Source organism: Loxodonta africana, chromosome X (assembly GCF_030014295.1).
Source record: "Loxodonta africana isolate mLoxAfr1 chromosome X, mLoxAfr1.hap2, whole genome shotgun sequence".
Taxonomy (NCBI): Eukaryota; Metazoa; Chordata; class Mammalia; order Proboscidea; family Elephantidae; genus Loxodonta; species Loxodonta africana.
The window spans coordinates 140,279,847-140,293,427 of record NC_087369.1 but is presented as its reverse complement, the minus strand read 5'-3'; the positions used below and the strand labels follow the sequence as shown (position 1 = coordinate 140,293,427).

The 13,581-nt window shown below is 39.4% G+C and overlaps 1 protein-coding gene across 6 annotated transcripts in view; it reads right to left on the bottom strand.

Moving 5' to 3' along the window:
* Positions 1–13,581, bottom strand: part of IL13RA1 (interleukin 13 receptor subunit alpha 1) — a 67,831-nt gene that overhangs the window by 17,808 nt on the left and 36,442 nt on the right. For all 6 annotated transcript variants that reach the window (XM_064278713.1, XM_064278715.1, XM_064278714.1 and 3 more), the window contains 3 exons: positions 12,805–12,834; positions 12,395–12,527; positions 1,980–2,076 (listed from right to left, as the gene is read on the bottom strand). In XM_064278713.1, coding sequence (XP_064134783.1) covers positions 1,980–2,076; positions 12,395–12,527; positions 12,805–12,834 — 260 coding nt within the window. The remainder of the gene's footprint in view (positions 1–1,979; positions 2,077–12,394; positions 12,528–12,804; positions 12,835–13,581) is intronic.

The following is a 13,581-nucleotide window of genomic DNA, read 5'->3' as shown; positions in this document are numbered from 1 at the left end:
AAAGACAAGGAATATAAGTCATCTTTAGTGATGAAGCAGTTGTAAAGAAATTTCTAAAACAGGCTATGGAAAACTGATGTCTTAAGAGCATCAAGTTTGGGTGGGGCAAAGGGACTATCAGGAAGAGCAAATTAGTCAGTCGTATAATTTAAATAATAATGGTGCTTTGTTTATAATAAACCAGACAGTGGCTTGCTGTTTATGCTTTTGGAAAAAAAAAAAAAACTTCTGAGAACAGGGGATATTCTTGTTTAATTTTTCTCTCTCCTTTTTACTTCTCTCTCCATTTTTGAATCTAACAATGCTCCTTGGTGGACCTGCTCATTTCCCAGGTCCCTGAACATTACAGTGCCCCAGGGTTCAGTCCTTTGACCTCTTCCCTTCCCTTCTCTATCTCACTCTCTGGGTGGTCTCTTACAGTTTAAGGGCTTTAAATCCATTAACATGCCAAGGACACCCAAAATTCTATTTCTAGCCCAGACCTCTCCCTTAATCCAGATCCATATATAGAATCAATCGCCTATTTAACATCTCTCCTGGTGACCCAGTAGTTAAGAGCTATGGCTGCTAACCAAAAGGTCAGCGGTTCTAATCCACCAGCCGCTCCTTGGAAACCCTATGGGGCTGTTCTACTCTGACCTATAGGGTCGCTATGAGTTGGAAATCGACTGAACAGCAACGGGTTTGGTTTGGTTTTTGGTTATCTGCTAGGCGTCTCAAACTTAACATGTTAAAACTGAACTCATCTTTCCCCTAAAGCCAGCTCTCTTCACCAATTTGTCTCAGTAAATGCCACCAATACTCAGTTGTCAAGCCAAAAATTTAAGAGCTATCCTTGAATCCTCAATTTCCTTCACATCTCTACAGACCAACCATAGGCAAGTCTTATCATTTCTAGCCTTCAAAGTATATCCCACATCTGACCACTTCTTACTACCTCCATTGCTAATTCCTAGGCCAGGATACCATCGGCTCTCCCCCCAAACACTGTAATGCCTCCTAACTAGTCCACCTGCTTCCATTCTTGCCCAAGTTGATTCTTCATTCAGCAACTAGAGTGATATGATTTTTTATGACTGTAAATCAGATCACATCTCTCCCCTGCTTAATACCCTCCAATATTTCCCCATCATGCTTAGCATAAAATCTCAGTTCTTTGCCATGGCCTGCATGATCTACTCCCTGCCAACCTCTCCAGCCTCATCTCCTGCCACTCTCCCCCTTGCACACTCGGTGTCACCAATCAAACCAAAACCAAACCCATTGCCGTCAAGTGGATTCCGACTCATAGCAACCCTAGAGGACAGAGTAGAACAGCCCCATAGGGTTTCCAAGGAGTGGCTGGTAGATGCAAACTGCTGACCTTTTGGTTAGCAGCCAAGCTCTTAACCACTGCACCACCAGGGCTCTGGCACATAAATAGGCACTCACTAAATGTATGTTGGATGACTGAAATTGAAATGATGATAAAATATTGGTTCTGTACCCAGCTTAGTAATTTTATTCCAACCTGAAGTATTTACTACAAGAGCAAATCCCAGAAGCAGACTAGTCCTGTGATGAGACAAAATAAAACATTCTCAAGGAACAAGCCCAACCTAGTGAAGTTCTCTCTCTTACACCATTAAGTTGCAGTCCCCTTTGCATTAATGCCTGACAAAACATTTAATTACTAATAGTCTCCATTTCCAAACCTTCATTTGTTTGAAAGCATAAAGTGAACACAAGGCCTATTCAAAAATTCTAAACAAGTGCAAAGAAAGCAGTGCCTGGACTGAGCCCTGGGCAATAAATGCAACACTTTCCTTACCAGAAAATGGGCACAAGAACACTTCTTTGCCATTCCATACTACCAAAAGCAACATTTGGCTAAAATGCTTCTAATACACCGGGCAAGCATAAAACACCGGCACAAAGAGTAATACCCAGAGCATCCAGGCTAGCAGAAACTGCAGAACCTGTCTGGGCAACTGCCTTACCTTTTTAGGTAAAGCAGAAGGGCTATGATTGCAACTGCAATGATGACTGGAATGATGAGTAATACAGTGATGTACAATGTGGAGTTGGTCTTCTTACCTGGAAAATGGAAGAAAGCAAAGAGAAAAAACCTTTTAGAAATAAAGCAAGAAAAAGTTGTCTTGGACTCGTGAGAACACAGATAGTTCTGGCCCCTACTCCAACCTATTTTCTAAACTCTTCAATAATGTTCTATATCTAAATAGTAAAAAAAAAAAAAAAGAAAAAGTCCTGCTCTGGTGCCTGAAATTCCCTGGGTGACTAAATATCTTAAGGATCACCTGAAAGCAGGAAATCTTAACTGGTTTCATATACCATTAACAAAGATGTCATATCTATTAAATGTCATTTAATTAACCCAGTGAGTATATTTTCTTATTGGTTATTAGTTATCATTATTAGAATACCTAAAATAATCATAATAACTGCCACTACTACTATTTTTAATGGAGCACCTACTATGTTTGCGACACCATAAATCAAACCAAAACCATTGCCGTTGAGTCAATTTTGACCCATGGCAACCCCATGTGTTATACAGTAAAACTGCTCCATACAGTTTTCTTGGCTATAATCTTTATAGAAACATATCAGCAGGCCTTTTTTCCATGGTACTATTTGCATCACACAGGGACCTTTCCTGACACCACACTAGGTGCTTTTACATGCTTATATTAATGCTACAGAGGTAGACATTATCTCCCTTTTATACAGATGAGAAGGATAAGCCTCAGAGTGGTTTAGTGACTTCTCTAGAAAGGCTTTGTAAGTGATGGAGTCAAGCCTCAAATCCAGCACTGTCCAATTCCAAAGACGGATAGTAACTGCCTTGCTACACCTAACACATAGAATAGCATTTGTCTATTTATATGCTCATCTCTCCCACTAGACCAGGAGCACTTATAAAGCGTCATCAGGGTCTAGCACTATTGTATTAGGTAGCCTCTAAGATGTCCCCAGAGCCCTGGTGGCGCAGTGGTTAAGAGTTCGACTGCTAACCAAATGGTTAGCAGTTTAAATCACCAGTGACTCCTTGGAAGCCCTATGGGGCAGTTGTATTCTGTCCTATAGGGTTGCTATGAGTCAGAATCAATTTGACGGAAATGAGTTTGGCTTGGTTTTTAAGATGGCCCCAAGTGATCCCCACCTTCTGGTATTCATACTCTTGTGTAATCCCCTCTTCTTGAGTGTGGGCTAGACTAATTGACTCCCCTTTAAAGAATAAAATAGTAGCTGTAGAGGCAGGGCCAAGATGGCGAAGTAGTCAGACGTCTCCTATAGTACTTCTTACAACAAAGACTCGAAAAAACAAGTGAATCAGTTATATATGACAGTCTAGGAGCCCTGAACATCAAAGACAAAGTTAAAGACTCAGACTAAGCAGCAAGAGGAGGGAGAGACAGTTCAGAAGCAGCAAGGATTTGCCAGACCTGACCTGGCCAGCACCCTGCAGGCTAGATTGGCCAGTACGTGCCAGCTGAGACAAGCAGTAGCGTGTTGGATGCATTTTCCACACTGGGAGAAAACGAATGACAGAGAGTCTGCACAACCCTCTGCAACCAGGGAAGGCAGTACTAGATCTGTGAGAGTTAAGTGCAAGCATCTAACACACCACTCAGGATCAAAAAAAACCCTTCCCCTCTGGGAAATACTCTCCCATTCACCACCCCTCCTTCCCCACTCTGCTCCGGTCTTGGTCTGGCTTCAGCAAATGCTACAACCCCCGGGCCGGAAATGGGACCCATCGTGCACCTCGAGCCATTCTCCCAGCTTTGGAGAGGGAACAAATTAACAAACAAATAACACAGAAAAAAGATAATCTGCCAGCTCACCTAAGCCGAGACCCAAGGGCAGGCACAGCCCCTTTGCCTAGGCACAGGCATAATAGGACCACAGACTTTGAATGCCTTTCACCCCACCTAGACCTGTGTGGGCCCATTTCAACAGCATAGGCCCTCATTAGGATAGTACAACAGGATATTTACCTGAAGCCTATTTTCAACTGCAACAGCTAAAGGGAAGTGGCAGATACGTGACATGTGACATCTCCCTGCCCAATAAGCAAGGTCCTCACCTACCCACATCAGGGGCCTGAGGACTGGTGGCTCCATTCACTCCACCTAGCCACCCAAGACAGGGGTCTGAAAATAAGTGGTGCCTCCCAGTCCTTACTGCCAACAGCACTGGGTGCCCAAAGTCCAGCTGTAAAACCCACTCACCTACACGCTCTAAGAAACAGGGACACACTTTCCACCCAGGCACTCAGGGGCAGCTGTCAGCCCGCTACCTTGCTCAGCATGTAACCCCCTACTGCAGCCAGGTACCTGTGCCTGCTCCAATCACCCCTACGTAACCCTGCCCATCTAGGACTGTAGGTGAGAGCCTGTACCACATACTCAGTGAACCACGACCTGGACACCTGAGCTGAATCGACATAAGAAAACTAAACAGACTCCTGGGCTCACATACCTAGTAGCAGCTCTAACCACCTGGTGACAGGACGTGAGAGCTTCAAAGACGCCAACAATCAAAGCAGTTCACACAACCAGCCTATTTGGGCATATTGAAACAATAAGCTAGGACATGGTAAACAAACATAAAATAAACAAATATAATAACTTATTGATAGCCAGGAGGAAAAAGTCAATATTAAAGCACATAAAGAAGCGGATCATAATGGCTTCAGCAAACGACCAAAACAAAAAACCAGGAAACCTCCCAAAGGAAGAGAAACTGTTGGAATCACCAGAGGTACAATTCAAAAGATTAATATACAGAGCTGTTCAAGAGATCAGGCAAAATGCAGAATAAGCAAAGGAACACACTGACAAAGCAACAGAGGAACTTAAGAAAGTTATACAAGAACATAATGACAAATTTAACAGGCTGCAAGAATCTACAGAGAGACAGCAAATAGAAACCAAACAGATTAACAATAAAATTTCAGAATAAGACAAGTAAACACAAAGTCACAGGAGTAGTATTGAGGCAATGGAAGTCAGAATTGGTGAGAATGAAGACAAATGCACTTGACACCAATTTATTTGAGGAAAGATCAGATAAAAGAATTTATAAAAATGAAGAAACCCTAAGAATTATGTGGGACTCTATCAAGATGAATAACCTACGAGCAACTGAGTGCCAGGATGGGGGGGCGGATAACAGAAAATACAGAGAGGGCTGTTGAAGACTTGTTTGCAGAAAACTTCCCTGATATCATAAAAGACGAGAAAATATCTATCCAAGATGCTCACTGAACCCCATACAAAGTAGATTCCAAAAGGAAGTCACCAAGACATATTAAAATTTAACTTACCAAAATTAAAAATAAAGAGAATTTTAAGAGCGGCTAGGGATAAACGAAAAGTCATCTACAAAAGACAGTCAATAAGACTAAGCTCCAACTACTCAGCAGAAACCATGCAGGTAAAAACACAATGGGATTACATATATAAAGCCTTGAAGGAAAAAACTGCCAACCAAGAATTACTTATCTAGCAAAAGTGTCTCTCAAATACGATGGAAATTAGGGCACTTCCAGATAAACAGAAATTAAGGGAATTTGTAAAAACCAAACCAAAATTACAAGAAATACTAAAGGGAGTCTTCCGGTCAGAAAATCAATAACATCAGATAACAACCCAGACTAGACCACAGGACAGAGCAACTAGACATCAACCCAGATAGGGAAGTCAAAAAAATAAACCAAAGCTGAAACGCTGAAAATAGGAAAACAGAGACATCAATATGTAAAAGATGAGAACATGAAAACAAAAAAGAGAGACTAAATAATGTAGTCATAGAGCTTTCATATGGAGAGGAAGTCAAGGTGATATCAAGTAATAAAAGATTGGTTTAAACTTAGAAAAACAGGGGTAAATATTAAGGTAACTACAAAGGAAACTAACAATCCTATACATCAAAATAAAAAAAGAGGAGAAACAAAGACTCAGGAAATAAAAAATCAGCAAAAATGAACAAGATAAAAAGAAAATAAAGAAAAATGACTCAGCACAGAAAATTAAGTGGAACAAAAAACTGTCAACAACACCAAAAAGAAAAAACAAAACAAAAAAAAAATGACAGCACTAAACTCACACCTATCAATAATTACGCTGAATGTAAATGGACTAAATGCACCAATAAAGAGACAGAGAGTGGCAGAATGGATTTAAAAAATACTATCGGTTTATATGCTGCCAGAAGAGATACACCTTATACTCAAAGACACAAACTAAAACTCAAAGGATGGAAAATATATATCAAGAAAACAACAATCAAAAAAGAGCAGGAGTGGCAATATTAATCTCCAAAAAAAAAAAAAAAAAAAGACTTTAAAGCAAAATCCACCACAAAGGATAAGGAAGGACACCATATAATGATTAAAGGGTCTATACACCAGGAGGACCTAAAAAAAAAAACCCAGTGAACCATAATAAATATTTACGTATCCAACAACAGGGCTCTGACATACGTAAAACAAACTCTAACAGCACTGAAAAGAGAAATAGACAGCTCCACAATAATAGGAAGAGCCTTTAGCACACGACTTTCAGTGAAGGGCAGAATACCTAGAAAGAAGCTTAAAAAGACACAGAAAATCTAAATGCCACAATCAACCAACTTGATTCATAGACATATATACAACACTCCATCCAACAGCAGCCAAGTATACTTTCTTTTCCAAAGCACATGGAACATTCTCCAGAACAGACGACACATTAGGCCATAAAGCGAGCCTTAACAGAATCCAAAACACTGAAAAAATACAAAGCATCTTTTCTGACCACAAAACCATAAAAGTAGGAATTGATAATAGAAAAAGCAAGGGAAAAAATCAAATACATGGAAACTGAACAATACCTTGCTCAAAAACTACTGGATTATAGAAGAAATTAAGGACGGAATAAAGCAATTCATAGAATCAAATGAGAATGAAAACACATCCTACCAGAACCTTTGGGACACAGCAAAAGCAGTGCTCGGAGGTCAATTTATAGCAATAAATGCATACATCCAAAAAGAAGAAAAGGCCAAATCAAAACATTAACCCTATGACTCAAACAAGCAGAAAGAGAACAGCAAAAGAAGCCCTCAGGCACCAAAGGAAAGCAAATAATAAAAATTAGAGCAGAAATAAAAGAAATAGAAAATAGAAAAACAACTGGAAGAGTTAACAAGACCAAAAGCTGATTCTTTGAAAAGATCAACAAAATTGATAAACCATTAGTCAAACTGACAAAAAAAACAGGAGAGGAAGCAAATAACTCAAATAACAAACAAGAGGGGCGATATCACAACAGACTCAACTGAAATTAAGCGAATCATAACAGAATACTATGAAAAACTGTACTCCAATAAATTTGAAAACCTAGAGGGACTGGACAAATTTCTAGAAACAAACTACCCATCTAAAATAACACAAACCAAGGTAGAAAAACTAAATAAACCTATAACAAGAGACTGAAGAGGTAATTAAAAAAACTCCCAACAACAACAACAAAAAGCCCTGTCCCTGATGGCTTCACTGGAGAATTCTACCAAACTTTCAGAGAAGAGTTAACACCACTACTACGAATGGTATTTCAGAGTATAGAAAACGATGGAATACTCCCAAACTCATTCTATGAAGCCAGCATAACCCTGACACCAAAACCAGATAAGGATACCACAAAAAAAAAAGAAAATTACAGACCAATATCCCTCATGAACTTAGGTATAAAAATTCTCAACAAAACCCTAGCCAATAGAATTCAACAAAACATATCAAAACAATAATTCACCATGACCAAGTGGGATTCATACCAGGTATGCAGGGATGGTTCAACGTTAGAAAAACAGTTCACATAATCCATCATATAAATAAAACAAAAGACAAGAATCACATAATTTTATCAATTGATGCAGAAAAGGCATTTGACAAAGTTCAACACCCATTCATGATAAAAACTCTCAGCAAAATAGGAATAGAAGGAAAATTCCTCAACATAATAAAGGGTATTTATATGAAGCGAACAGCCAACATCATCCTAAATGGAGAGAGTCTGAAAGCATTCCCCTTGGGATCAGGAACGAGACAAGGATGCCCTTTATCACCACTCTTATTGTGCTGGAGGTCCTAGCCAGAGCAATTAGGCTAGATAAAGAAATAAAGAGCATCTAGGTTGGTAAGGAAGAAGTCAAAGTATCTCTAGTTGCAGGTGACATGATCTTATACACAGAAAACCCTAAAGAATCCTCAAAAAAACTACTGAAACTAATAGAAGAGTTCAGCAGAGTATCAGGATACAAGATAAACATAAAAAATCAGTTAGATTCCTCTATACCAACAAAAAGAACGTCGAAGAGGAAATCACCAAATCAATACCATTTACAATAGCCCCCAAGAAGATAAAATACTTAGGAATAAATCTTAACAGAGATGTAAAAGACCTATACAAAGAAAACTACAAGACACTACTGCAAGAAACCAAAAGAGACTTACATAAGTGGAAAAACATACCTTGCTCATGGACAGGAAGACTTAACATTGTAAAAATGTCTATTCTACCAAAAGCCATCTATAGATACAATGCAATCCTACTCCAAATTCCAATGACATTTTTCAATGAGATGGAGAAACAAATCACCAACTTCAGATGGAAAGGGAAGAGGGCCCGAATAAGTAAGGCATTACTGAGGAAGAAAGACAAAGTGGGAGGCCTCACACGACCTGATTTCAGAACTATTATACCGCCACGGTGGTCAAAACAGCCTAGTAGTACTGGTACAACAACAGATACAGAGACCCATGGAACAGAACTGAGAATCCAAACATAAATTCGTCCACCTATGAACGGCTGATATTTGACAAAGGCCCAAAGTCAGTTAAATGGGGAAAAGACAGACTTTTTAACAAATGGTGCGGGCATAACTGGATATCCATTTGCAAAAAAAATGAAACAAGACCCATACCTCACATCATGCACAAAAACTAACTCAAAATGGATCAAAGATCTAAATATAAAATCTAAAATGATAAAGATCATGGAAGAAAACATAGCGCAATACTAGGAGCCCTAATACATGGCAAAAACAGAATCCAAACCATAACTAATAATGCACAAAACACCAGAAGAGAAACTAGATAACTGGGAGCTCCTAAAAATCAAAGACTTATGCTCATCAAAAGATTTCACTAAATGAGTAAAAAGACAACCTACAGACTGGGAAAAAAATTTTGGCTATGACATATCCGATCAGGTTCTAACCTCAAAAATCTACAAGATACAGCAAAACCTCAACAACAAAAAGACAAGTAACCCAATTAAAAAATGGGCAAAGGATATTAACAGGCGCTTCACCAAAGAGGACATTCGGGTGGCTAACAGATGCATGAGGAAATGCTCACGATCATTAGCCATTAGAGAAATGCAAATCAAAACCAAAATGAGATGCCATCTTACCCTAATGAGGCTGGCATTAATCCATAAAACACAAAATAATAAATGCTGGAGAGGTTGTGGAGAGACCAGAACACTTAGACACTGCTGGTGGGAGTGCAAAATGGTACAACCACTTTGGAAATCGATTTGGCACTTTCTTATAAAGCTAGAAAGAGAAGTGCCATAAGATCCAGCAATCCCACTCCCTGGAATATACCCTAGAGAAAGAAATAAGAGCTGTCACAGGAAGAGATACATGCATGCCCATGTTCATTGTAGCAGTGTTTACGATAGCAAAAAGATGGAATCAACCTAGGTGCCCATCAACAGATGAATGGATAAACAAAGTATGGTATATTCACACAATGGAATACTATGCAACGATAAAGAACAACAATGAATCAGTGAAATATCTCATAACATGGATGAATCTGGAGGGCATTATGCTGAGTGAAATCAGTCAATCACCAAAGCACAGACACACCACTATTATAAGAACTCAAGAAAAGGTTTAAACACAGAAGAAAACATTCTTTGACAGTTACGAGGGTGGGGAGGGAAGGAGAGGGAAGTACCCTAACTAAACAGAAGACAAGAATTATCTTAGGTGAAGGGAAAGACAACATATAGTACAGGGGAAGTCAGCACAACTGGACTAAATCAAAAGCAAAGAAGTTTGCTAAATAAACTGAACGTTTTGAAGGCCAGCGTAGCAGGGGTGGGGGTTTGGGACCATGGTTTCAAGAGACATCTAGGTCAACTGGCATAACAAAACGTTATTAAGGAAACATTCTGCATCCCACTTTGGTAAGTGGGATCTGGGGTCTTAAAAGCTAGGAAGCAGCCATCTAAGGTGCATCAATTGGTTTCAACCCACCTGGAGCAAAGAAGAATGAAGAACACCAAAGACCCATGGAAAATAAGAGCCCAAGAGACAGAAAGGGCCACGTGAACCACAGACTCCACCAGCCTGAGACCAGAAGAATTAGATAGTGCCCGGCTACAACTGATTGCCCTGACAGGGAACACAACAGAGAACCCCTGAGGGAGCAGGAGAGCAGGGGGATGCAGACCCCAAATTCTCGTAAAAAAGACCAGACTTAATGGTCTGACTGAGACTAGAAGAACCCTCCAAGACATGAACTCTCGATTAACCCAGAACCAAAACCATTCCTGAAGCCAACTCTTCAAAGACTAGACTGGACTAGAAAACATAAAATACTACTCATGAAGAGTGTGCTTCTTAGTTCAAGTAGATACATGAGACTAAATGAGCAGTTCCTGTCCGAGGCAGGATGAGAAGGCAGAAACGGACAGGAGCTGGTTGAATGAACACGGGAAACCCGGAGCAGAAAGTGAGAGTGTGCTGTCACATTATAGGGATTGCAACTAATGTCACATAACAATGTGTGCATAAATTTTTGTATGAGAAATTAACTTGAGCTGTAAACTTTCACCTAAAGCGCAGACACGCACACAAAAATAGCAGCAGTGATGTTATATCATTTCCGAGGTTAGGTTATAAAAGCCTGTTGTTTCCAAATTGGGTGTTCTCTCACGCACTCTCACACAATCTCTCTCGCTTGGATCACTCATTTGAGGAAGCCGGCTACCATGTCATAAGGCAGTCCTGCAGAGAGCACCGAGTGGCTAAGAACTGAGGGAGGCCTCCATTCAGTCACCAGTGAGGAACTGAACCTAGCCAACAGCCATATGAGTGAGCTTGGAAATGGATTCTCCAGCCCCAGTCAAGCCTTCAGATTGAGACTGCAACCCTAGTGGACAGCTTCGCAAGTTCATAAGAGATCCTGAGACAGAGGTACCTAGCTAAGCTGTACCCAGATTCCTGATCCAAAGAAACTGAGGTAATAAATGTGCTTTGTTTTAAGCCACTATATTTTGGGGTAATTTGTTACACAGCAATAGGTAACTAATATAACCATGCCTGGAACACAGCTTGCTTGGCCTTTCAATTAATAGGGAAATGACTACCTCACCAAGCCATCTATCCAACTGGTAGACAGCTGTTTAAAAAATTCTTAAGTTGTCCTATTTTGCCCCCCAGAGCCAAAGAGGATAGCCTCTTCTACCTGACAACATCTCAAATATTAGTAGATGTCAGCAATCATGACCCACCCCCTACCCCCCCGGCAAAGTTATTTTATCAGTAGTTCCTCGCTAAATTTTGAGGTCCTTCAATATCTGGGTTATCCTTTTCGAGGACAGATTCCAGTCTGCCAATGCCATCTTCTACAAGTGGTGCCCATAATGAAATAGTGCACACCTCTGATCTGGCCAGACCACTGTTCCCCACCCCACAGCATTCCCTTATTCTGGATGCTACACCATTACCGCTGCCTAAGACTGCATATGACTTTCGGCAATATTTAAGTTTCCAGCATTGAGTCACACACTAAGTTTATAGTCAAATAAAACCCTAGACTCCATCTGACAACACACACATAAACTACAGGCCTTTCCAATCCTGTACTTGGGCGTGGTACATAGCTTGACCAGCCTCTGAATTAATTAGCTAAATTGATTTTTTTCCAAATCTATGTATAGGTTTATCTCCATTAAGAATGTCACCAAGGTCATTGTTCCACTCTTGATTCTGTCGTCCAGCACATAGGACAGTCCTCTAGCATTGTACAATCTGCAGATTTGCACATGCTTGTCTTCTATATTTTTGTTCAGGTTGTTAATAAAAATGGAGGGCAGGGCAGAGGAGAGGAAAACACTGTTTGGATTGTGGATTTTCAAAGAGCTGTATATTGTAAACTAACCTTGGGTGATTTGACAGTAATTAAACAGAAAAAATTTTTTTTCAATTATAACTACTCTCCGGCTGATATTGAGAAAATACAACATCCCCTTCCCTCAGTCTATTTTCTGCTTTAGCTTAGTTTCCCTGCATCAGTGTTTTAAATTTTAATGAAATCCTGTTCTCTTACCTATACTCATTGCTCGACTCCAGTTACTCCAGAGGTTGTTATCTTCATAGCAGAATTTACTTGTTCTGGCTCTTATTCTGACGGTGTTCAAAGTATCAGGAAGAATACTGGGTACCATGAAACAGATTCTATCCTTGGATGTAAAATAAAAATACACAAAGAATAGTATCAGTTTATTCTCTTTCTCTGTTACTGAGTCCTAACATAATTGCCAAATTCTGCATATGGTTAAAACTTGTATTGTAATTCAAATTATCTGACTTTGACTCCCCCCAAAATTGGCAAAAATCCACAGAACAAAGTGTTTTTTGTTTTTTTTTCAAAGCAGTATACATTTAGGTTATTGCCCATGCTGCCCCACCCCCAACTGCTGTCTTTAAGCACAAATAACTAAATTTGAATTTACTCACCTCTGAACTCTGACATTTGATCTCTTTAACCTTGAAAATAAAAAAAAAATGAATGAGTTCCAAAATTTCAAAAACACATTTTATGTCATTTAACAGTTTTTAACAAGCTTTCCTTTTATCTCATTAAAGGATGACCAGGAATAGTGAGAAAAGGTTGGTCTTTTTAATAAGTAGTGCTGGGTCAATTATATATACATATTGGAATCGACTCGACAGCAGTGGTTGGTTGGGTTATGGGAGAAAAAAAGAATAGTCACCCCCTACCTCGTACTATCTGCAAAATCAATTTCAGATGGATTGCAGATCTAAATGTGAAAGGTAAAATACATGAGCAAATAAATAAATATATAAATAAAGCAAGCTTTTAGATGAAAATGTAGGTGAAGAATTTCATGACCATGAAGTAGGAGAATATTTTTCTAAAAAAGGACAAAAAAGTTAACCACAAAGGAAAATTTTTTATAGTCTATATTAAAACTAAAAACTTCTTCAGCTCAACAAAAGACACCATATGAAGAAAATAAAAAGGTGACACATAGCATGGGAGAAGACAGTTGCAATTTCTGACAAAGGACTTGTATATATTATTATATATATCACACACACACACGCACATATATTTCCTGCAAATTTGTAAGGAAAACACTGACAACCCAACAGAACCCAACAGAAAACTTGGCAAAATACTTGAACCGTCATTACACAAGAGGATATACAAATTTCCAAAAAACATATGGAAAAGTGTTTAACCTCATCAGTTATCGGGGAAATGCAAAT